Source organism: Chiloscyllium plagiosum, unplaced genomic scaffold (assembly GCF_037043375.1).
Source record: "Chiloscyllium plagiosum isolate Xiang-an unplaced genomic scaffold, Cpla_swu_hap1 HiC_scaffold_11, whole genome shotgun sequence".
NCBI classification, from domain to species: Eukaryota; Metazoa; Chordata; class Chondrichthyes; order Orectolobiformes; family Hemiscylliidae; genus Chiloscyllium; species Chiloscyllium plagiosum.
In genome coordinates, this window is record NW_028270149.1 from 29,917,651 (window position 1) to 29,942,003 (window position 24,353).

General features: G+C 40.1%; 1 protein-coding gene across 1 annotated transcript in view; it reads right to left on the minus strand.

Moving 5' to 3' along the window:
- Positions 1-8,056: 8,056 nt before the first annotated feature.
- pgk1 (phosphoglycerate kinase 1) overlaps positions 8,057-24,353 on the minus strand; it is a 35,327-nt gene continuing 19,030 nt past the window's right edge. The window contains exons 5-11 of the mRNA XM_043704942.2: positions 24,141-24,244; positions 23,406-23,525; positions 21,140-21,254; positions 19,188-19,367; positions 18,023-18,200; positions 9,710-9,808; positions 8,057-8,443 (exon numbers count right to left, since the gene is read on the minus strand). Of these exons, the coding sequence (XP_043560877.1) occupies positions 8,403-8,443; positions 9,710-9,808; positions 18,023-18,200; positions 19,188-19,367; positions 21,140-21,254; positions 23,406-23,525; positions 24,141-24,244 (837 nt within the window). The 3' untranslated portion in view covers positions 8,057-8,402. The remainder of the gene's footprint in view (positions 8,444-9,709; positions 9,809-18,022; positions 18,201-19,187; positions 19,368-21,139; positions 21,255-23,405; positions 23,526-24,140; positions 24,245-24,353) is intronic.

A 24,353-nucleotide genomic window follows, 5' to 3' on the forward strand; every position in this document is an offset into this window, starting at 1 on the left:
ACCTGCCGGCCCCGCTTGTTTTCCCTACGCTTACGCTTGGGGCCTCGATGCAGCTCGGGAATTGTAGTCAACTGATTGCAGTAGATTGCCCTGCTCTCCTATCAGGAGCTGCTGACTCGGACTACAACTTCCAAGAGGCTTCGCGCGGCACCTGCTGAGGCGCTTTAGCTTGTTAAACGAACGGTGGCAGGGAAAGGGTGGGGTGTGCAAACAGGTAACATTGAGGAAAAAAAAATATTTTACGCACCTTTAAAAACAAACCGACTCGAATAACGTGCTTGTTTGACGCATTAAATCAACGCTCGTGAATTTAAACTCCCCCCCCCCCCCTTAGAGAAAAGTAAAATAGTGTTTATTGCTAAAGATCTGAAATAGAGTGTGGGGTATGAGGTTCTGGCAGCATCTGTGGAAACAGAAATAGAGTTAACATTTGGACTCGAATACGAACATGGTTCAGAAGAGAAATCATATTGGACTAGAATTCTATATGTACAGATGCTGCTGGACATGCTGATTTTTTTTCCAGCACATGTTTTATTTCGGTTTGTTCCAAATAAATTCATAATGCAAAAACATATTCCACCTTTTAAATTCCTTTAGTGTCACCTCTGAAACCAACATTTATTGTCCATCCTTAGTCGCCTCCTGTTGATACTGGGGGATGATGTGCTCTTTGTGATGAATGTGTTCTCTGTATGCAATTTGACTGTGCATTCTAGGATTTTGCCCTAAAAATGAAGGAACAGGACTGTATGGCCAATTGAAAATGAGGTACAACTTAAGAGGCAAACTCGAGAGGGAATTCTTTCACCAGCTTCCTTTGCCTCTCTAGCTGATTTAGGAAGTCTTGCCATAACAGTCGGATGAATGGTTGGAGTGCATACAGTAGGTGGCACACATCATAGCCAAGATATACCAATAATGTAGAAGATAGATTTTTTTCCTTTATTCATTCACAAAATGACAGCATCACTGGCTCGGCAGCATTTACTGCCCATCTCTAATTGCCCAATGTGCAGCTAAGAGTCAACCACATTGCTGTGGATCTGGAGCCACAGGTTGGCTTGACCAGGTAAGGATGGCAGCTGTCTTCCCTAAACGACATTAGAGAACCAGGTGGGTTTTTCGAACCATCGATTCATGGTCATCATTAGATTCTTAATTCCAGATATTTATCAAATTCAAGTTTCACTATTTGCCATGGTCGGATTCAAACCCAGATCCTGTCAACATTATCTGGTTCTCTGAATTAATTGTCCAGCAATAATACCACGAGGCCAACACCTTCCCTCCTCTACTTAAGCACGAGGGTGCTGTTTTGATCAAATGGGACTAATTTGTGCTTAACATACACTCCAACTGGAGAACCTGATTTGTGCATTGCAGATGGTGGGGAATAATGTGAACCATTCATTGCAACATACCCAGTCTCTGACCCATTTAAAAATATTTATGTGGCTGGTCTAGTTACGTTTTTGGACAATGATGACCTGCAGGATGTTGGTGGTTCAGTGATAGCTATTCTATTGAATAAAACCATTGAATATCAAAGGGAGACAATTGGGCTCTTTGGAGTTGGGCGTTAGCCAATGCCAGCATTGGTGGGGCACAAAATGATGTCTGTTTTGCCACCAGCATGGCATTCTTACCTGACACAGCAATATCATCCTTCACAACATTAGAAACTAGTATATAGATAACGTGATAGTGAAAGATTCAACAAACATTAACTCTTTGGTTACAATGAGTAGCATGCTTCCATCAGTGCCTTATGCTTCAGGTAGTCCAAGTTACAGTAGACTAAAGTGAGGACTGCAGATGCTGGAAACCAGAGTTACGGTAGAGTCCGAGACATTTATACCCACAGTTCATATGCTATGATACAGTGATGAATCAAGATCATTTCTCTTAAAAGGTATATTAACATGCTACCTGTAAAACCTAATACAACACTCCTCTTTTTCCAAACATAAAGGTTATGTCAAAAAGACATACAGTTGTACATAGACATGTTTCTCAATTTTATAATTATGCAAACAGGTAGAAACAAAGTTTACAAAATTAACAATCCAGAGTTCAATATAATGCTTTGAATTTATGCTGATCTGGTAATCGTATATCCATGTGGAGATGTACATGTTCTCTGTTTTACCTGCTTGACAACTTGGTTGCCATTTTGCTGTTTACTGTCACTCAATATCACTGCACAGACATCATCATCAGAATATTCTTCCTCATTCTCATCATACATTATTTGAGTGTTATACATTGGTCTGAGCTGGCATATGGTCCTTCTCAAACTAACACCATGATCAGTAATGACATCAAATCATCTGGGCTGGCTGCATGATTGAAACCATTGCTACATTCAAGTATTTGTATTTCTAACTCATTCTCTGTATAGTGTGCAACTGTGATATTTCTCTACCTGTTCACTCATCATGTACCTCTTTCATTCTCCTCTATCTTCGAAGAAAAATATTGTATCATGGAATGGTTAGACAATTGGGTACTTGGCAAAGTTGCATGGTACTTGCCTTCCAAGCGTATGTTGTACTGGCTTGGCAATGGCTTTGCCATTGATGTTGCATGAAAATGCACCAATGTGAAAATCTTGTTTTCTTGTTTGTTAGATGATCATTGATTTGGCAGGAGGTTCCACACACACTGCTGGACCATTTGAAATGGGGTGATGTGATATGGTCATTCCCCACTTAGTACGCGTCTTTAAATGGTTTGCCAGTGAACTGCAAACTGTCATCAGATGCTATCTACTCTGGGACACCGAATAAATAATAGTGGTGGTTATTGTGTCAGCATTAGTTACATTGACTGTGTTGCCAAGTCACCATAGAATGGGAAATTTACAGAAGTAATCTGTCACAAGGATGTAGCCTTTCCTATGCACTGTGAATATGTCTGTAGTTTACAGACCTGTGGTAGTTCCCGCACTCCTATATGGCTGAGACGTGGACTCTCTACAGCAGACACCTAAAGGCACTGGAACAGTACCACCAATGTTGCCTGCGCAAGATCTTGTAAATCTAATGGAAAGAACCAGCGTCCTCAATCAGGCCAACACCCCAACATCGAGGCACTGACCATCCTTGATTGGTTATGATGGGCTGGGCACATCATCCGCATGATCAACAAGAGACGAGCAGGTGCTCTCCTCCCAGCTTTGAAATGACAGGCGAGCCTCAGGTGGACAAAGAAAGCACTCCAGTGTTACCCTCAAGACTTCACTGATGAAGTGCAGCACTCCCACAGACACCTGGGAAACATTGGTCCAAGAATGTCCATAGTAGAGGTGCATGTGGGAACGTATCCAGCACCTGGACACCTGCCATCAGGAAAAAAAGGAAGCCAGGTGAACACAGTGAAAGGAGCGCACTGTCACCACAATGCTCCACTCACCACCTGCCCCAAGTGCTGCATCCGTCTATACAGCCACCTATGGACTCATCCTGAATGGAAAAAGAGACATCCTCATCTACGAGGGACCGCCAAAGATGATGAATGCATCAGAACTGATAATTAACATTAAAGGATACATTCTCTATGGCAATGTTCCAACTAGCATGTATTTGCCAACCAATCTGAACTCTCCTCTCTAGCAGTAACATGTTGATTTCAACTTGAATTTGCATTCTTGCAAAATGTCCTGATAAATGCAAGAGGAAAAAACTTTTGACTACTTTTTTTCTAGCAGTACTCAAATTCTGTATTACCAAAAAACTATTTGAAAATCATAATATTTGTCTAACAGAATCATTTAGGACAGATTATTTTAACAAGATATACAAGTGTAAAACTAGGTTAAATGTTTGTAGGTTTTCTCTTCCGATAGAATAGTGAACTGCCTGCTCATTGGTGATGAGCAATTTACCAGATCACTTCAAGCTAGAACTAGATCTGTTTTTGGGGCACAGATAATCTCAACATTAATTAGAAAAAGAATGGGTTCATGAACTAGTTTTGACCATGTAAAGGTGGGTCTGGAGAGAAATATTCCAATTCTTCCCCGTTCAATTAGCCATGGTCTACTTTTGAAAAACTGTTTTTGGGTCTGAAAAGAATTTTTTTTCTACTTCTCTCATGAAATCATATGGTTCCAGTGGGGTTGAGGTGCAGATGTGTGGCGCTGCGTTAAACATCATACTTAGACGGACCTCATTTTTTATTGTCCGTCAATTCTAATTTTTGCAAAAAAAGTCTGGTTCAGGTGTTCGTGGAAATTAATTACATTATCAGGATTTTGCTGTCCCTCTTACTCAACTGCATCATAGAATTTTTACAGCATGGAAAGACGTCTTTTGGCCCATCAAATCCAAGCCAGTCACCAAGCATCTATCTTATTTTAATCCAATTTTACAACACTTGGCCCATAACCTTACATGCTATAATATTTCAAGTGGTCAGATCATATTTTCAATCAGTTCCAGATACCTACCAATCACTGGGTTTAAAAAAGACATTTTTCTAGTCTCCGAACATCCTGCTACTTAGACTAAATCTGTGTCCCTGATTATTCATCCCTCTAAGTGTCTCCCCATCAATACCTCTCAAAACTTTATAGATTTCAATCAGGTCTTCCCTCATCCTTCTCTGCTCTAAAGAAAACTCTAGCCTATCTGGCCTCTCATCATAACTGAAACACTCCAACCCAGGCAACAGTCTGGTGATCTCCTCTGCATCCCCCCAATAATTTGAATTCTAGAATTGCACAAAGCACTCCAACAGTGGCCTAATATTATATGCAGTTCCATCATAAGGTATTGAGTACAGAGCACAGAAGTTGACTAATTAAGGCAAGTATCCCACATGCCTTCTTAACCACCTTATCTACTTGTCTACAAATCAGAAAAAGGCTATTTGGCCCATCAAGGTTGTGCCAGTCAAAAACAAACATTTTCCAGCACAAGGTTCATAGCCTCATATGCCTTGGCATCACAAGTGTGCAATTAAAATACTTAAATGTGAAGTGTTTCTGCCTCTACCACGAACAGGTGATAAGTTCCAGTCACTTACCCTTGCCCCCCAGCTTTAAAAAACATTCCTCTTATCCCCTCTAAACCTCCTACCCCCAACCTTAAATCTATCCCTTACCAAGGGGAAAACTTCTTATCTATCCAGCCCACTCTCCCTCAATGTTAAACAGCTCAATCACAACACCCCTCAATGTCCTCCGCTCCAAGGAAAACTATACATCTGAATTCTTAACTAAATGTTACCCAGATAACATGCAGATCAATCTCCTTTGCACCCTCAGAACAAAGAAAATTACAGCACAGGAACAGGTCCTTTGCCCTTCCACACCTGCATCAATCCAGATCCTCTTTCTAAACCTGTTGACTATTTTCCAAGGATCTGCATGCCTCTGCTCCCTGCCCATTCATGTCTCTGTCTTGATACATCCTAAATGACACTATCATGCCTACCTCCACCATTTCTACTGGCAATGCATTCCAGGCACCCACCACCCTCTACATAAAGAACCTTCCATGCATATTTCCCTTAAACTTATCGCTTCTCACCTAGACTTTATGACCTCTAGTAATCAAGTCCCCCACTCTGTGAAAAAGCTTCTTGCTGTCCATTGTCTATACCTCTCATGATTTTGTAGACCCCCATCAGGTCCCCTCTCAACCTCAGTCTTTCTAATGAAAATAATCCTAATCTACTCAACCTCTCTTCATAGCTAGCACCCTTCATCCCAGGAAACATCCTGGTGAACCTCCTCTGCATCCTCTCCAAAGCATCTGTATCCTTTTGGTAATGTGGGAACCAGAACCGTACATAGTATTCCAAAGGTGGTTGAACCAAAGTGCTATACATCTGTAAAAATGACCTGCCAACTCTTGTACTCAATACCACGTGCAATGAGGAAAAGCATTCCATATTGCTGCCTTGACTACTCTATTGGCGTGTGTTGCCAACTTCAGGGTACAATGGACCTGAACACCCAGATCTTTCTGTACATCAATTTTCTCCAGGGCTTTTCCATTTACCGTATAGTTCGCTCTTGAATTGGATCTTCTAAAATGCATCACCCTGCGTTTGCCCAGATCGAACTCAATCTGCCATTTCTCCGCCCAACTCTTCAATCTATCCAATACAATCACATCCCTCTGAATGTGTATCTCAGAACTGCACACAATACTCTAGCTGTGACCTAACCAAATTTTAATGCAGTTCCAGCATAACCTCCCTGCTCTTAAACCCTATATCTCAACAAATAAAGGCAAGCATTCTATTTGCCTTCTTAAGCTGGGATGGTGGCACAGCGGTTAGCACTGCTGCCTCACAGCGCTAGAGACGTGGGTTCAATTCCCGTGTTGGGCAACTGTCTGTGTGGAGTTTGCACATTCTCCCAGTGTCTGCGTGGGTTTCCTCCGGGTTTTCTGGTTTCCTCCCGCAGTCCAAAGAGTGCAGGTTAGGTGAATTGGTTATGCTAAATTGCCCATAGTGTCAGATGTAGGGGGAATAGGTCTGGGTGGATTGCTCTTTGGAGGGTCGGTGTGGATTTGTTGGGCCGAAGGGCCTGTTTCCACACTAAGTAATCTAATCTTAACCACTTTATCTACATGTCCTGCTACCTTAAAGGGCTGGGGGACATGCACACCAAGGTATCTCTGAACTCTGTTTCCCAGGGTCCTATTATTCACCACGTATTTCCTTGCCTCATTTGTCCTGCTCAAGTTCATCACCTCACATTTACCTAGATTGAATTCCATCTGCCATTTATTAGCCCATCTGTATCCTCTTGTAATCTAAGGCTAACCGATTTACCACCCCACCAATTTTCATATCAATCATAAACTTACTAATTAACCCTCCTACTTTCAAGTCTAAATCATTTATAAATACTACAAACAGCAAAGCCCCCAAAACAGATCCAGCCACAAACACCCTCAACCATCACCCTCTGATTCAAAATTGGCTTAATGGTAGGAAGCAATTTGTCAAATTGCCCTGGGCCCCATGGGCTCTTAACCAGTTTGCCATGGGAGACCTTGTCAAAATCCCTATTGAAGCCCATATGGATAACATCAACCTGCACCATCTTCCATCTAGTTACCCCCTTGAAAAAATCCTCCCCAAAGCCATGCTGACTATCCTTGATTAATCTCTGCCTCTCCAAGTGGAGATTAATCCAATCCCTCAGAGTTATTTCCAAAAGTTTCCCCACCACTGATGTTAGACTCAAAGGTCAATAGTTTATGGTTTATCTCTATCATCCTTCTTGAATAATGCTTCATTAGTTGTCCTCCAGAGCTCTGGCACTCCTCCTATGGCCAGAGAGGATTTTAAAAAAAGGCTCGGCAACCTCACCCTTTGCCCCACATAGAAGCCTGGGATAGATCTCATCTGGGCCTTAGTATTTATCGATTTTCAAGCCTGCTGAAACCACTAATGTTTCCTCCGACTCTGCTAATTTGTTCAAATTTATTATAGTCCCCTTCCCCGAAGTACACACCTGCATCATCCTTCTCTACAGTGAATATAGATACAAAGCACTCATGTAAAGCCTCCGCTGTGAATTTCAGCTCCACACACTGATTTTCAGGACTAAAGTGGCAGAGGATTGTTCTCTCTCTGGTTATTCTCTTACCCCAATATACTTATAAAATACCTTTGAATTATCCTTAATGTTACCCGCCAGTGATTCTTCATGTCCATTCTACATTCTCCTATTTTCTTTTTTAAATAACATCCTGCACTTTCCATATTCCTCCAGTGCATCCACTGTTTGGAAGCCTCAGTATGTACCATAAACTTCCTTTGCTTTCCCAATCAATCCTATACATTTCCTGACATTCAGAATTGTCTGCACTTGGCGATCTCATCCTTCGCTTTTATAGGAATGTTGGCCTGCATACCCATTATTACCCTTTAGAATGATTTTCACTGCTCTGATGTGAACTTTCCCTCAAGTATCTGCTCCCAATTCATTTTGTCCAGATTTTCTCTTATTATATGGTCTTTTCCCCCTAATTCAGAACCTTAAATTCCAATCCACCTGATCACCATTTCTCAATAAAAAGCCAGGACATATGCACATTTATTTATTCAGCAGTCATTACAGTCCATTTCCAGTGAAAACAGAATTGTAAACTTACTTTGGTGCATCAGTGCTCTACAGTCCATGAAAGACAATAATTGCTTGTAAAGCCATTTCAACATTATAAGTGGACAATTGATTACATAAAAATTGGACAAAACTGAACAAATTACTTTAGGACTACATTATATATACATAAAACAAGACAGCAACAAGCTAATTTTCATCATTTACAATGATCTACATTATTGAAACAATTACTTTTTGAATATTCTAAAGCATAAGAGTGAAATCCTTGAGGCATGTGTGCAAGGGAACCCAACTTGTTGTCTCGTCCTTAGATGTTGCTGAGAGCATCTACTCCTGGGAGAACTTTACCTAGAAACAGAAAACAAAATAGGATGGGGCTTGCATGAGAAAGTGTGTCAGGTAGGTTGCCAGCAGCATATTTTACAACCTTTTGTCATCTGTAGCACTATCTTCCATTTCTTGGAAAAGAATGTTAACGGAAGGCTTAGCTCTTCCTCACATGTCTCAGTTTTGCAGAACTATTCAAACGTAATTTATGAACAGAATCTTTTTACATACCTAATATGGATTAAAATTTTCAAAACTGCAACAGATTTAAAGCTTTCAACACCGATGCTGATAATAGTGTTGATATTTGGCTTAGTAAAGCTTGTGTTTCAAAAGCCCATTGCACAATTCTCACAAAAATTTCAAGAAAAGGATCGAGTTCAGAGACCTGAGAGTTTTAATTGCAAGGACGAGCAAACAAAAATGCATTTTATTTCTTTATGTGACAGGAAGTGTGAGCCTTGCAAGATTTGTTTATGTGGCACTGAGCAGAAGCCATGAAAATAGCAGAAAAGTCAATAAGTCTCACTGGGCTGCTCATGTATCAACCAATGCAAGATCTTACCTGACAGAGGAGAGCTCAGTAACGAGCATGGGAGTACTGGAATATTTGGCTGTAATTTAATGAACAAATGTTCATATGTCTATTTGTCCCAATTTAACCTTGTGAATAACGTGAGGCTGAGTTTAAAGGAAAAAGTTAACCAACTATAACCACACAATAAAACCTATGAAACACAAACATAGAAAAGAAGAGTAGGCCATTCAGCCCTTCAAGCTGCTCTACCATGCAGTTATGGTCATGGCTGGTCATCCAACTCTATAGCCTGTTCTTGCTTTGCCCACATATCCTTTGACACCTTTAACCCAAAGTGCTATTTCCAACCCCTCCTTGAAACACTCAATGTTTTGGCATCAATCACTTTGTGACAGAATTCCACAGGCTCACCACTCACCGGGTGAAGACATTTTTCCTCATCTCAATCCTAAAAGTTTACCCTGTATCCTTGGAATGGATTCCTTCCTGTAGGGAACACCCTTCCTGTATCCAGCCTATCTGTTGGAATTTGGTAGTTTTTTTTTAAAAATGAGATCACCCACTCATTCTTCCAAACCCCAGCAAATATAATCCTAACTGAGAACCTCTCCTCATACATCAGTCCCACTATTGCATGAACCAGCATTTATGCTTAGGTTCCTTCACTGAACATTAAACAAAATAACATTTTCTCAGTTCTTAATGATTACACCGAATGAAAGTAGAAGACCCCAAAATCTGAAGCTCACCTTCAAGCAGTTCTAAACTGGCTCCACCTCCAGTGCTAACATGGCTGACTTTGTCTTCAGTGTTCCACTTGGCACAGCAAGTGGCTGTATCGCCACCACCTAAAACATGATTTTAAAAAAGTAGTTAAAAAGAGTTAAAATTTTAAGATCAGTACGGCTCTTCTTCAGACTCTCTGTTAGACCTGTTGAGATTCTCCAGTACTGATTTTATTTAGGAAGGAAAGAATAATGGGGTAGCTTTGTTAGTATGGGACAGAATAAGTACAATTGCAAGAAATGGATCTTGGATTGGAAAATGTAAAATCCAAATAAGTGGAGACATGAAATAACAATAGAAAGATGATACTGGTGAAAACTGTCTATCGGTCCCTTAACAGCAGCTATACTGTAGGACAGAATAAGTCAAAAGATATTGAAAAGCCAATATATCAATGACTTGAAGCTTCATGTAGATCGATAAAAACCAAATTGGCAGAGGGAGTCACAAGGAAGAATTCATAGAGTGTATTCAGGGAAGTTGCCGAAAACAATAGGTTATGGTTCTAACCAGGTATCAGGTTATTTTGGATCTGTTAGTGTAATAAGGAAGGTTTTTATAAGCAATGTCAAAGTAAAAAAGGTCCTCTGATAATGTAACCATAACGTGGTAGAATTTAGCATTCAGTTTGAGTGAGAAATGGGTCAGAAACAACCTTACTAAATTTAAACAAGGGTCATTAGAAAGAAATGAAGGCAGAGTTGGGGGAGTCAACTGGGCAAGAGTGTAACAGAAAACAAATAGCTGATGAACAATGACAGATGTTGAAGAAAATATTTAAATGACTCAAAACAAAGGTATATCCCAGTGAGGAAGAAAGATTCTAAGAAAGGGATAAGCTGACCATGGTAACCAAGGAAGTGAAGGCCAGCATCAAATTGAAAGCAACATGCAATAGAGTAAAGATGAAGAGTAAACCAGAGGTTGCAAAGTGCTGCATTTTAGGAAAACAAATCTTAGTAGGACTTATACACTTAATAGTAAGGTCCTAGGGTGTGTTACTGAACAAAGAGACTTTGGAGTGCAGGTTCATAGCTCCTTGAAAGTAGAGTCGCAGGTAGATAGGATAGTGAAGGCAGCGTTTGGTATGCTTTCCTTCATTGGTCAGAGTATTGAATACAGGAGTTGGGAAGTCATGTTGCGGTTGTACAGGACATTGGTTAGGCCACTGTTGGAACATTGCGTGCAATTCTGGTCTCCTTCCTATCAGAACGATATTGTGAAACTCAAAAGGGTTCAGAAAAGATTTACAAGGATGTTTTCCAGGGTTGGGGGATTTGAGCTCTAGGGAGAAGTTGAATAAGCTAAGGCTGTTTTCCCTGGAGTGTCAGAGGCTGAGGGGTGACCTTATTGAGGTTTATAAAATCATGAGGGGCATGAATAGGGTAAATAGACAAAGTCTTTTCCCAGAGGTGGGGGAATCCAGAACTAGAGGGCATAGGTTTAGGGTGAGAGGGTGAAAGATATGAGACCAAATGTGCAACATTTTCACACAGAGTGGTGAGTGTATGGAATGAGCTGCCAGAGGAAGTGGTAGAGGCTAGTACAGTTGCAACGTTTAAATCTGTAGGGGTATATAAACAGGAAGGGTTTGGAGGGATATAGGCCGGATGCTGGGAGATGGGACTAGATTGGATTGGGATACCTGGTCGGCATGGACAAGTTGGGCCGAAAGGTCAGTTTCCGTACTGTACATCTCTATGACTCTATTTGGCAAGTGTTTGCAATTTTTGAGTAGATTTGACGTTCATGTTGTACGTTTGTTTGCTGAGCTAAAAGGTTTGTTTTCAGAGGTTTCGTCACCATGCTAGGTAACATCCATCCGAGGACAGACTAAACAGACACATAAGGGAATTCCTGGAGACCTAGCACTCAAACTAGAACTCTATCAATACACGTAATTGATTTGGACCCCATTTACCAACCTCTTAGAAAAAGAACCGGAAATGATATCACACACCTTAAGAGACCAAGACAAAAATGAAAACCAGGATGTAACACCTGCATCAGTGAGCCTTCCGTGAATTGATGTTACCTAGCATGGTGATGAAACATCCGAAAAACCTTCCAGCTCAGCGAGCAAACTTACAACCTTATTTGGGAAGTTTTAGAAACCAAATGATAATCAAGCAAATGATCTATAACAACGAACCCTTAAAATTCTGAAAAAGTGCTGGAAGATTGAAAAAAATGCCAATGTAACAAGTGTGTATTGGGAAAATGTTCTATTTTAAAGGTTGTAAACAAAATATTTAAAACGCATAATAAAAATCAAATAGAGTCAGCATGACTTCACAAAGGAGAAATCATGCCTGACATACTTATTTGAATTCTTTCAAGTGATAACAAGCAATAGATAAAGGGGAAGCAGTGGATGCAATTTATGTGATTTTCCAGAAGGCATTTGATAGGGTACCACACATTTGGCTAATTAATAAGATACGAGCCCATGGTGTTGAAGGTTGTATATTACCATAGATAGAAAACTGGTTAACTAATAGACAACAGAGTTAGAATAAAGGAGACATTTTAAGGACAACAACACTAGTGTGGTGCCACATGATCACTGCTGGGTCACAATAATGACTTTGATAAATATACTATCTCCAAATGACAAAAGAAGGTGGGAAGGCATGTGATGAGGCTGGAACAGAATTAAAGGGTTGAATGAAAGGGCAAAAACTTGGTAAATGGAATATAATATGGGAAAATGAGATCATGCATTTTTCCTGGAAGAATAAAGAAGCTGAATACTATTTAAGTGGAGAAAGACTGCAAAAAGCTACAGTACAGAGATTTCGGAGTCCTTATTCAAGAAACATAAAATACTGGTAACCAAGCTCAGCAGGTAAGAAGAAATGCAAATGGACTGGCCCTCCATGTTGAGCCGACATTTTAATCTACTCTAAGATCAAACTAACTTACATACCCTTCATTCTACTATCACCCATGAGTCTATCTATCCAAAAGTCGCTTTAATGTCCCTAATCTATCTTACACTACCACCACTGCTGGCAGTGCATTCCACGCACCAACCACTCTGTATAAAGAACCAACCTCTGACATGTCCCCTAAACCTTCTTCCAATCACCTTAAAATTATGCCCCCTCATGATAGCCACTTCCACCCTGGGAAAAAGTCTCTGGCTATCCACTCTCTCTATGCCTCTCATCATCTTCTACACCCCTATCAAATCACCTCTCATCCTTTTCACCAATGAGAAAAACCCGAGCTCCTTCAACCTTTCTTCATAAGACATGCCCTCCAGTCCAAGCAGCATCCTGGTAAATCTCCTCTGCACCCTCTCTAAAGTTTCCACATTGTTCCTAAAATGAGGCAACCAGAACTGGACACAATATTCCAAGTGTGGTCTAACCAGGGCCTTACAGAACTGTAGCATTACCCCATGGCTCTTAAACTCAATTCCCCTGTTCATGAAAGCCAACACAGCATATGCTCTCTTAACAACCCTATCAACCGGGGTGGCAACTTGAGGCATCTATGGACATGGACCCAAAGATTGCACTGTTCATCCACACTGCCAAGAATCCTACCTTTAACCCTGTAATCTGCATTCAAATTCAACCTTTCAAAAATCAATCACTTCACACTTTTCCAGATTGAACTCCATCTGCCACTTCTCAACCCAGCTCTGCATTCTTTAAACATCTCACTGCACCCTACAACAGCCTTCCACACTATCCACAACTTCACCAATCTTCAGGTCATCGGCAACCCACCTTTCCGCTTCCTCATCCAAGTCATTTATAAAAATTACAAAGAGCAGAGGTCCCAAAACAGATCCCAGGGGAATACCATTGGTCACCGAGCTCCAGGCTAAATATTTTCCATCTGCTACCACCTGCTTCCAAGGGCCAGCCAGTTCTCTATCCAGACAGCCAATTTTCTCTGTATCCCATGCCTCCTTACTTTCTGAATGACCCTACCATGGGGAACCTTATCAAACGCCTTGCTAAAATCCACATACACCACATCCATTGCTATACCTTCAGTGTGTTTTGTCACATCCTCAAAGAATTCAATAAGGCTTGTGAGGCATGATGTGCCCCACAAAAAAGCCATGCTGACTAATCTCTAATCAGGCTATGCTTCTCCAAAATATATCCTGTCTCTCAGAATCCTCTCCAATAATTTGCTCACCACCGACGCAAGAATTTCCAGGGTTATTCCTATTCCCTTTCTTGAACAAGGGAATAACATTTGCCATGTGCCAATCATCTGGTACTACTCCAGTGGACAGTGGGGACACAAAGATCATCGCCAAAGATGCAGCAATCCCTTCCCTCACTTCCTGTAGTAACCTTGGGTATATCCCATCTGGGCCAGGCAACTTACCTATCTTCATGTTTTCAAAATTTCCAGCACATCCTCCTTAATATCAACCTGTTTCACCCTGTCCTCACAAATGACAAAGTCCCTCTCACTGAAGTAAAGTATTCAATAAGGACCTCCCCAACCTCCTCCGACTCCAGGCACAAGTTCCCTCCACTATCCCTGATCGGCCCTCCTCTTGTTCCTCACACAAGCATAGAATGTCTTGGGGTGATTAGAGAATAAACATGAAGTCATCCTATAACTACACAAGGAATTAGTCAGACCACACCTAGAATATTGCAAAAAAGGTTTAGACCCCTTTATCTAAGGAAAGATATACTGGTACTGGAAGCAGTCCAGAGAAAGTTCTCTAGGTTATTCCCAGGTATGGAGTGATTTTCTTATGAGGATGAATGGAGAAGGTTGGAACTGTACTCATTAGTGTTTAGAGGAATGTGAGGAGACCTTATTGAAACATAAGATTCTTAGGGGGTTTACAAGTAGATGTAGAATGGTCATTTCCCCTTACAGTCTGGGACCAGAGGGCATAAGGTCAGAACAAAGTGTCAGCCATTTAGGAAAGTGATGTGGAAATATTTCTTCTAGGAGGGTAGTGGATTAGTGATATTCTTTACCACAGAGAGCTGGGTCATCAAAGATATTCATGGCTGAGACACATTTTTAATCAGTATGGGCATTAAAAATATATGAGCCTCAAAGATTATCAGACCAGCCATGATCTAACTGAATGATGGAGCAGACTCAATGGGCAAAAATTGCCTGAATCTGCTCCTATGTCTTCTGTGCTTACTGTGATTGAAATATGTACATCTAGTAACTTTGTTTTTCCAGCATAAAAGTTATTAAAACATGTACAGTATTTACCCAAAGACAAGGGAAATGCTGGGTTCTCATGTCAAGGTGGTGAGAAACAAGGGATGACAAGAGGGTTTGAGGCTGTGAAAGGAGTGTTATGGACTAGGCAGACCACTCAAAACATTCTTAAGCAGGCAGCACAAACCATAACTTTGCAATTTGTTTCAGTAAGCGTACAGTGAAAATTACCCAGATTAAAGTTAGCTAGATTTTAAAATAGACAATCCTTTATTCACAAAATTACACAATGAAACACAAAGAACAAAGAACTCAGCCTATCCAAGTAGACTTAATCGTGCTGTTCCGAATATACACAACAGTCCCAATAAACAAACTCCCTTTAAAAACCACTATAAATAGAACACAGGCTTACAGGTTGAAGTTGAAGGGCAGAAAAGAGAGAATGAGTTTCCACAGAGCTCCCTGTTGAACTTACAACCAGTTCAAGACTGAACTAAAACTGCTCAGCTCAGAGAGCTGACCACTCCCCTTTCTTTACACAGGTCACTTCTAAAACATGACCACTTAGGCCTTAATTCTCATCTGTTTTCGTATAAACAAAAGGCTTCAAAATCATTTTAATCTCTGTAACAAACCAGACTGATCGGAGCCCGGCCCGGTTTATTAGCCCTCTGACAAAAATCAAGGACAGAGAATCTCTTTGAGCCAAAGAACAGCTTTTAGAAAAAAAAGGGGGCTAGCTTTGTGACAGGAGATGCCAGGTTGGAAGGGAGCATTTGCTATTGATAGAACTTTGGCTACAGCCCAATTATAATAATTTGTTGTACAGAGGTAAATATGGAAAAAGTAGTCTTACATTTAGTATTCAATTGACTCTGGCATGGTATATTTATAACTTTAAAGAAAAACAGCTTCACTTATAGAAATTATGTCCTACCTCAATAATAAATTATTGTGGTGACAGTTACAGAGGAACCTCGATTATCTGAATACCAATTATCCGAAAATCAGATTATCCGAAGGAGATCTTGAGGTCCCGATAGAAACATTGCATCAAAGATGTGTTTCCAACAGTCATCGCGTCTTTTGTTTAGTGATTAAACAGGCACAGTCTCCAAATGACTGACCTCCCACCCTCTCTCTCTCCCCCCACACTTTCCCTGGAATTCTACGGAGGGGTGTACCCTAAACCCCATCCCCAGATAATCTCTCCAACATTGTCCTGTACAGGGCAAACGTGGAACGTGTCAAAACGTTGTAGTTAAAAGTTGTGTGTATGGCTGTATCTGTGCGCACGCTATTTGGAGACTTACCCCACAAAGGCAGTTTCAGCAGCAGTCTTATTGTTGGTGTCAAGTCTGGCTGCCCCAAGGAAGGAGCGGGGGCAGTGCTGGATGGGGTTAGGGATGGGGCCAGGCAGGAGGCAGTATTGGACAAGGTTGGGGGACGGTGTTGGATGTGTTTAGATCGCTTTGGGAGCTGGGAAGGAGGAATTAGTCACTGTGAGTGTCTCTGGTACTGTGGCCATGTTTATGTTTGTGTATCGCCGGCCTTAGACATTTGGTTTTTGGGAAGTAAAGAATAATAAAAATTATTTTCAAAGCTAATTGTTACCTATTACCACTGTGGAAGGCAAATATGTGGATGTTAAGTGAGGACAAGAGCAGTGCAACTGCATTTATAGCTTGCAAATGTTAGGACCTGGACCACATAACATAGTCCCCATAGCTTTCAATGGCAAGGCAGGAGAGGAGATCACCTCGTGGTATTATCACTGAATTGTTAATGCAGAGACCCAGATAATGTTCTAGGGACGTGGGTTTGAATCCTGCAATGGCAGACAAAGGATTTGAAAAATCAATTTTAAAAATCTGGCATTTAGAGTCTAATAATGACCATGAATCCATTTTCAATTGTCAGACAAACCCATCTTGTTCACTAACGTTCTTTCGGAAGGAAACTACCATCCTTACCTAGTCTGGTGTACATTTGACTCCATATCCACAGCAATGTGGTCGACTCTTAATTGCCCTTTGGGCAATTACAGATGGGCAATAAATGCTGGCTTGGCCAGCAATGCCCTCATCCAATGGTGCTATTAAAAAAAAAGATACTTTTCATTGTAAAGCTTCTCTCACACTCTCCAAAAGGGAAGGGAAATTGAAATACATTTTGTACCCAAGTTGATTTTCATGACCAACCTCAAAGTCATTTTTGTACTCATTAAACCATGAGCCACATCTAAAGGAGAATACTTTATATAAATCAGTGCAAATGTTTAAGAAGCTTTTTCAGAGTAACCCTAAACTTACACTTCATAGGGAATTAACAAGTCCAGCTTCAACAAAAAGTTATATTTTTGGCTTTCATTAACAGGGGGATCGAGTTTAAGAGTCTCGAGATCTTGTTGCAGCTCTATAACACTTTGGTTAGACCGTACTTGAAATACTGCATCCAGTTCTGGTCGCCCTATTATAGGAAAGGTGTGGATGCTTTGGAGAGGATTCAGATGAGGTTTACCAAGATACTGCCTGGACTGGAGGGCTTATTTTATGAAGAGAGGTTGACTGAGCTTGGACTTTTTTCATTGGAGAAAAGGAGGAGGAGAGGGGACCTAATTGAGGTATACAAGATAATGAGAGGCATAGATAGAGTCGATAGCCAGAGACTATTTCCCAGGGCAGAAATGACTAATACGAGGGGTCATAGTTTTAAGCTGGTTGGAGGAAATATAGAAGGGATGTCAGAGGTGGGTTCTTTACACAGAGAGTTGAGAGAGCATGGAATGCGTTGCCAACAGCAGTTGTGGAAGCAAGGTCATTGGGGACATTTAAGAGACTACTGGACACCCATATGGTCACAGAAATTTGAGGGTGCATGCATGAGTATCAGTGGTCGGCACAACATCGTGGGCTGAAGGGCTTGTTCTGTGCTGTACTGTTCTATGTTCTAATTACAAAAAATGTGAAACTGGATTACATGAAAACCTCAACACCAAGTTCTGCTATTAACAATATAGCCCACCTTAACCCATGAACACTACAAACTGGCAGGGCTTTTCTCATCTGAAAAAAGGAATTTTCTAAGTGTCACTCCATACTTACCAATAATAGTGATACAGCCTTTCTGGGTAACTTCCACAACCTTGTCCATAACTGCCTTGGTGCCATTGGCAAACTTGTCCCACTCAAAAACACCAACAGGACCATTCCACACAATCAGCTTGGCCCTGCCCACAGCAGCAACAAACTTCTTAACACTCTCAGGACCACAATCAAGACCCTTGAGGATAAAAACAATTAAACATACATCAAAATCTGATTTGGGGAAATAAAATTTGACATTTCTAACAAATGATAAGATATTGATACAGGTGTTTAATACCTTAAGGTCATTGTTATACAGAATAGTAAGAAAGAGTACAACCAAATGTAGCAGATATGAACTAGTTAAAGGTGAAATATTTAGAACATTCAAGTTGCTCCACACAAATCTTGATATTTACAAAACACTAATTTGTTTCTTAGAGCAGTACATGTTAACTCACAAGAGATTTGATTTCATATGGTAAAAAGGCTGATGAGTCAAAATTGTGTTTTTCTGTTATATGCAGTTGTCAGACATGAAGTGAACTTAAGTGTTTTCAAGCCAGTTCTTATTGGATACAGATTCACATTACAAAATGGCTTTTAATTTGGAGTCAATATCCAGTAAGAGACTATAATGGGGTTATAGTGGTGAGTATAGCTGCCAGTTGACCTGGGTTCATTTCCTGGCCATTGCACTGTTGCAGTTTTTTTTGTCAGCACGGACCAATTTGGACCGAAGGGCCTGTCTCGGTGCTATAGGACTCTATGACACAATAATGATGAACCAATACAGGAAACGAACATGTCACCAGTACAGAATGAATACTTTTAGAACAAAGGCCTGTTTGAAGATGGAGAAGAGTATTTTTCTTCTGCAACTGTCTCTATTATGGGGTGGGGCACTTGAAATAGCAAAATATTCCATCCCCTTCACATGGCTTGTCTCAATTAGCATGAAAGTCTTAACCAACATAACTAAAGTTGATCAGATTTGTTTACTTACTAAATTTGCGATTTCTAAGACTGGTCTTGGCAAGTTAGCTGCTAACTTTCCATGATAATAGGGATTAGATTTCAAAAAGAAACCTTTTGACTCAGATACTTTGAAAGTTACAGGACATAAAACACATTATTAAAACTAAAAAAAAAGTGTTAAAATTAAACCATCTCACTAACTTACCATCCAATTTGCTGGAATTCCTGCAGCCACTGTGGCTGCTCCAGTATTGGCATTTTCATCAAATTTATCTGCGATCACAAAATCTTCAGGCAGTGTGATGATCACACCGTTCTTCTTAGCCTTAGCCATCAAATCGTTGACTATTTTAGAGCCTTCTTCATCGTAGAGGGAAGTACCAATCTGAAAGTGTAAAAATTATGTAATATTTATAAATATCCAGAAAGCATTGTACACTGTTCCCTTATAGCTGCGGCCTTGAGATGTTTATCACGATTAATTAAATCAAAGATCTCAGAATATTTGGCACAATTTCAAAATTATGACTTATTATCTCTGCCAGTTAGGGGTAGGCAGAGGGAATTTAGATGGATTTTGTAGATCATCTTTGTTGTCGTGATGTAATTACTTACAGCAGTCAAAATGTGAGCAGATTATTCAGAACAGATTGTTGAAAGTGAATTGGCCTGAAACCTCCTTAGGGAGACTCAAACTCAGAATAAAAGGATTTCTTATTTCATTTTCGTTTTTACAGAGCATCAATGAAGGAGGGAAAATCCTTGAGAAAGAGCTACAGAATGTTGAATTGACATAGTACAACAACTGTTTTATTGAGCATCCTTTTTTTTTTAAAACAAGAGTCCTAACTCATGCAGCAATACCAGGACTATACTTAAAACCACTGCTTTACGAAAAAAACTCTGGAAAGTCAGAAAATGTTGGTATATATGTGCATCCTACATTTATGGCAAAGAAGAACAGAAGGAATGCATTTCATATCATACATAAACCTTCTACTCCCCCATAGTGCCTGCTCTCAAATCAGATCAGGTTTTGGACAATCAATATTGTAGAGACAATTACATTAATAGGGCAGTAAAACGCAAAACAACAAAAGAAAATGCCCTAAAAAAAAAACCAAGATAATAACCTGCACATGAACATGAAAGAGGATAAAGTGCAAATTCTGTCTAGTGTATGCTATGTCTCATGGATGCATATATTCTAGTGTTCAAGAGTATCAGTACAATCCTGGGTCTCAGCCAGAGGGCAGGGAAAAAAACTACAATTCAGAGACTGAGATTGTGATGGAAGCAGCAAGGACCAAGTTGAAGAAAGGAGTAAATATAATGTATAAACGCTCAAAGGTTGGTCAGAGCAGTGAGTATAGGAATTGGGAGCTCCTATTGCAGCTGCACAAGATGTTGGTTAGGCCACTTTTAGAATATTGAGAGAGATTCTGGTCTCCCTCCTATAGGAAGGATATTGTGAAACTTGAAACGGTTCAGAAAAGATTTACAAGGATGTTGCCAAGGTTAAGGGCTTGAGCTATAGGGAGAGACTGAATAGGCTAGGGGTGTTTTCATGAGGCATCAGAGGATTAGGGGTGACCTTAGAGGTTTATAAAATCATGAGGGTCATAGATAGAGGAAATAGGCAAGGTCTTTTCTCTGGGGAGAGGGAGTCCAGAAACAAGAGTGCATAAGTTTAAGGCGAGAGGGAAACATTTGAAAGAAAACTGAGGGGCAAATTTTTCATACAAAGGGCGGTGCATGTATGGAATGAGCTGCCAGAGGAAGTGGAGGAGGCTGGTATAATTACAACATTTAAAAGACATCACTTTGGGTATATGAATAGAAAGGGTTTAGAAGGATATGGGCCAAGTGTGGGCAAATGGGACTAGATTAATTTAGGATATCCGGTTGGTGTAGATGAGTTAGACCAAAGAATCTGGTTCCGAGCTGTACCTCTATCTCTAATGTTACTAGAGAAAAAGCAAATATTCTGGCAAGGGAATATAATTTGAAAATTTAAAATGGTGTAATAATTGCTACAACAATGTTTTCTTATGCAATGCTTTAAACAGAAATTCTGTATTGCAATAGGAAAATAAAATCTGTTGATTAACTTAGCAAAGGGGAAGTATGATGATGCAATTCTGTTAGTGCACATACCTCCATCTTATTGAGGACTTTCAGGAATGTAAAGGCCATGCCACCTCCGATAATCATTTCATTCACCTTATCTAGCAAGTTACTGATGAGCTGAATCTTGTCTTGAACTTTAGCCCTGAACAGCAGAAGAAGCAGCATTTAAGGCTACACAATTTCATGTCTTTCATCAAACTGCTGTACAAATTGAACAAGTACTGATCATTACCAGCTGACAGAAGAATGATGGAGCAGATCAAGAGACTGGAATAGCAAACTCCCACAAATGATTCATATCTTGTTAACAAAAAATCTTCCATCAGGGCAAATTTAATGGATTGGAATCAAGAATGTACAGTTTAATACTATGGCCTTTTTTTATAAAGCGCACTTTAAACTGACTTGCAGGCTTTGTTAAAGACGTCTCAACCTCAAGTTCAATTCTCAACATACGCAGTTTTATTGTTCTCAATATTATGCTAAACAGACAAGATAGCCTTTAAAGAGTCCAATAATTGAGCACAATTCAGTTTCTGAAGTAATTAAAGTTACTCCGTCAGCTGCAGTGACTATGGGGTACTACAGTTTGGCCAAAGAAAGAGGTTGTTAAAAACAAACCTCTCAGCTAGTTATTGTAACAACTGCTCAGATAAAGACACTATTCTTCTTCTAATACAGGTGCAAATGAAGCTAGTGCAAAAATACTATCCTATGTAGGAAATTTGAAACAATTCCTGAAGAACTCCACCTCCTGATATTGCTTGGCTTGCTGTGCTCTTCCAGACTCCTTGGAGACTACTTTGAGTTCCTGCTCTGCAGTTTGTTTTTGTCTCTTTTATACAAGCTTTCTGTTTTTACATTGTATTATTTCCTTCCCACACATAATTTTTCTAATCTCAGCCATACTTTACTCAAAGTATTGTGTTACAGAATTAACATTGCAGAATCTGAATAAAGGTAGTCTATAAGTTATAGGGGTTCCTTATAGAGTACTTATGTCAATTGCATGAAATGGCAATGATATTCAAACTACAATAGCCCACTACAGTTGGTCACTTTATCAGACAAACCAAATCCCAACAATCTTTAGTGCTTCACTCTGTCCTGAAGATGACTTATAGCATGCAATATCTCTGTCTCCTGGAGAGTTATAGAGATGTACAGCACAGAAACAGACCCTTCAGTACAACTCGTCCATGCCGACCAGATATCCTAACCTAATCTAGTCCCACCTGCCAGTACCCGCCCCATATCCCTCCAAACCCTTCCTATTCATATACCCATCCAGATGCCTTTTAAATGTTGCAATTGCACCAGCCTCGACCACTTCCTCTGGCAACTAATTCCATACATGCACTACCCTCTTTGAAAATGTTGCTCCTTAGGTCTCTTTTATATCTTACCCCTCTCACACTAAACCTATGCCCTCTAGTTCTGGACCCCCCGCCCTCCACCTCAGGAAATAAAACCTTGTCTCTTTATCCTATCCATGCCTCTCAGGATTTGATAAACCTCTATAAGGTAATCCCTCAGCCTTTGACGCTCCAGGGAAAACAGCCCCAGCCTATTCAGCCTCTCCCTATAGCTGAAACCCTCCAAACCTGGTTCTTTTCTGAACCCTTTCAAGTTTCACAACATCCTTCTGTTAGCAAGGAGACCAGGATTGCATGGTACAGCCAAAACAAGACCTCCCAACTCCTATACTCAATACTCTGACCAATAAAGGAAAGCATATCAAATGCCTTCATCACTATCTTATCTACCTCCGACTCTACTTTCAAGGAACTATGAACCTGTACTCCAAGGTCTTTTTGTTCAGCAATACTCCTTAGGACCTTATCATTAGTGTAGAAGTCTGGCTCGGATTAGTGTAACCTAACACAAAGTTTGTCAATTTTATTTCAGGATTACGTATTTGCCATAAAATCACATGCAACAGGATAGTTCTAATAGTTCTTGCAAAGCTAAGCAAGCAATACCATACTGGATGCTAATGTCCTGAGAACCTGTGTTCAAATCCCACCGTGGCAGATGATGGAATTTGAATTCAATAAAGAATCTGGAAGTAAGGGTTGAATGATGATCACGAAACCATTATCGATTGTTGAAAAACATCTGATCATATCATAAGGAAATCTGCCATCCTTATCTGGTCTGGCCAAAACGTTACTTTAGACCCACAACGATGCCGCTGACTCTCTACAGCCCTCTGGGCAATAAATGCTGACATAGCCAGAGATCCCCACATCCCATGAGTGAATAAACAAACACTGAATGATTTGACACTTACCCACCCAGAATGGCAAGGAATGGTCTTTCAGGGGTTTCTAGAGCTTTGGCAAAATACTCAAGCTCTTTCTTCATCAAGAAGCCAGCTGCTTTCTTTGACAAATTTACACCAACCATGGAGCTAACAAAAATATAAAAACAAATAGTACTTGATCAGAGGAATAAATCAAATAAATTAATATTTGGTCATCTCATTTACAAAGGTTTCAGGTTAAGTTTGGGTCTATCAACTGGTGAAGAACTTAGACCAAAAGCATTACTTGGGTTCTGGTTATTTTACAAATCTTTCTGACGTACTGCAAGTCATTTTAATCTAATTTCAGGCTTAGGAATTTGTTATATACATTCACCATGGATGCTTTGTTCTTGTATTTCAACATAAGATTTCAATGCTTTTTAAAAAATATATTTATTCATCAACATTTACAGGTAATTATGTACTTGAGTTTCTACTTATTCATAATCATCCATACTATCAAGTACTCTTCCATTGGATGCATGCTCCCAATCAGTTTATCAAACCGTATTACTTTATACTTAACCAATTAAATTACATCCCCCCATTAGCCCATTCCACTAACCTATCCATAACATCTTGAAGCTTTTTAACAGTGCACTGTAGCATTTGCCACGTTCCTACTTCAGCATAAAAGTATATTAGGTTTCTATGCCAATTACAACTCGAAACATATTCAACCTGAATCCTTCTCTTGGCCAAGTGATAAAAACAACTCACCTGTGAGCTCTGTGTGCTGTTCCAAAAGCATCATTGACATACACATCACCCAACTTGGACAGTGAAGCTCGGAAAGACTTGACCTTTTCATCATCCGCTTTTATCTGAAAAGGATTACACACACACATACATAAACAATTTTTGGAAAAAAGACCAGTTCAGTGTATTTTTTTACAACTTTCCTACATTTTCAAATCAAATTTGATCAAGTAA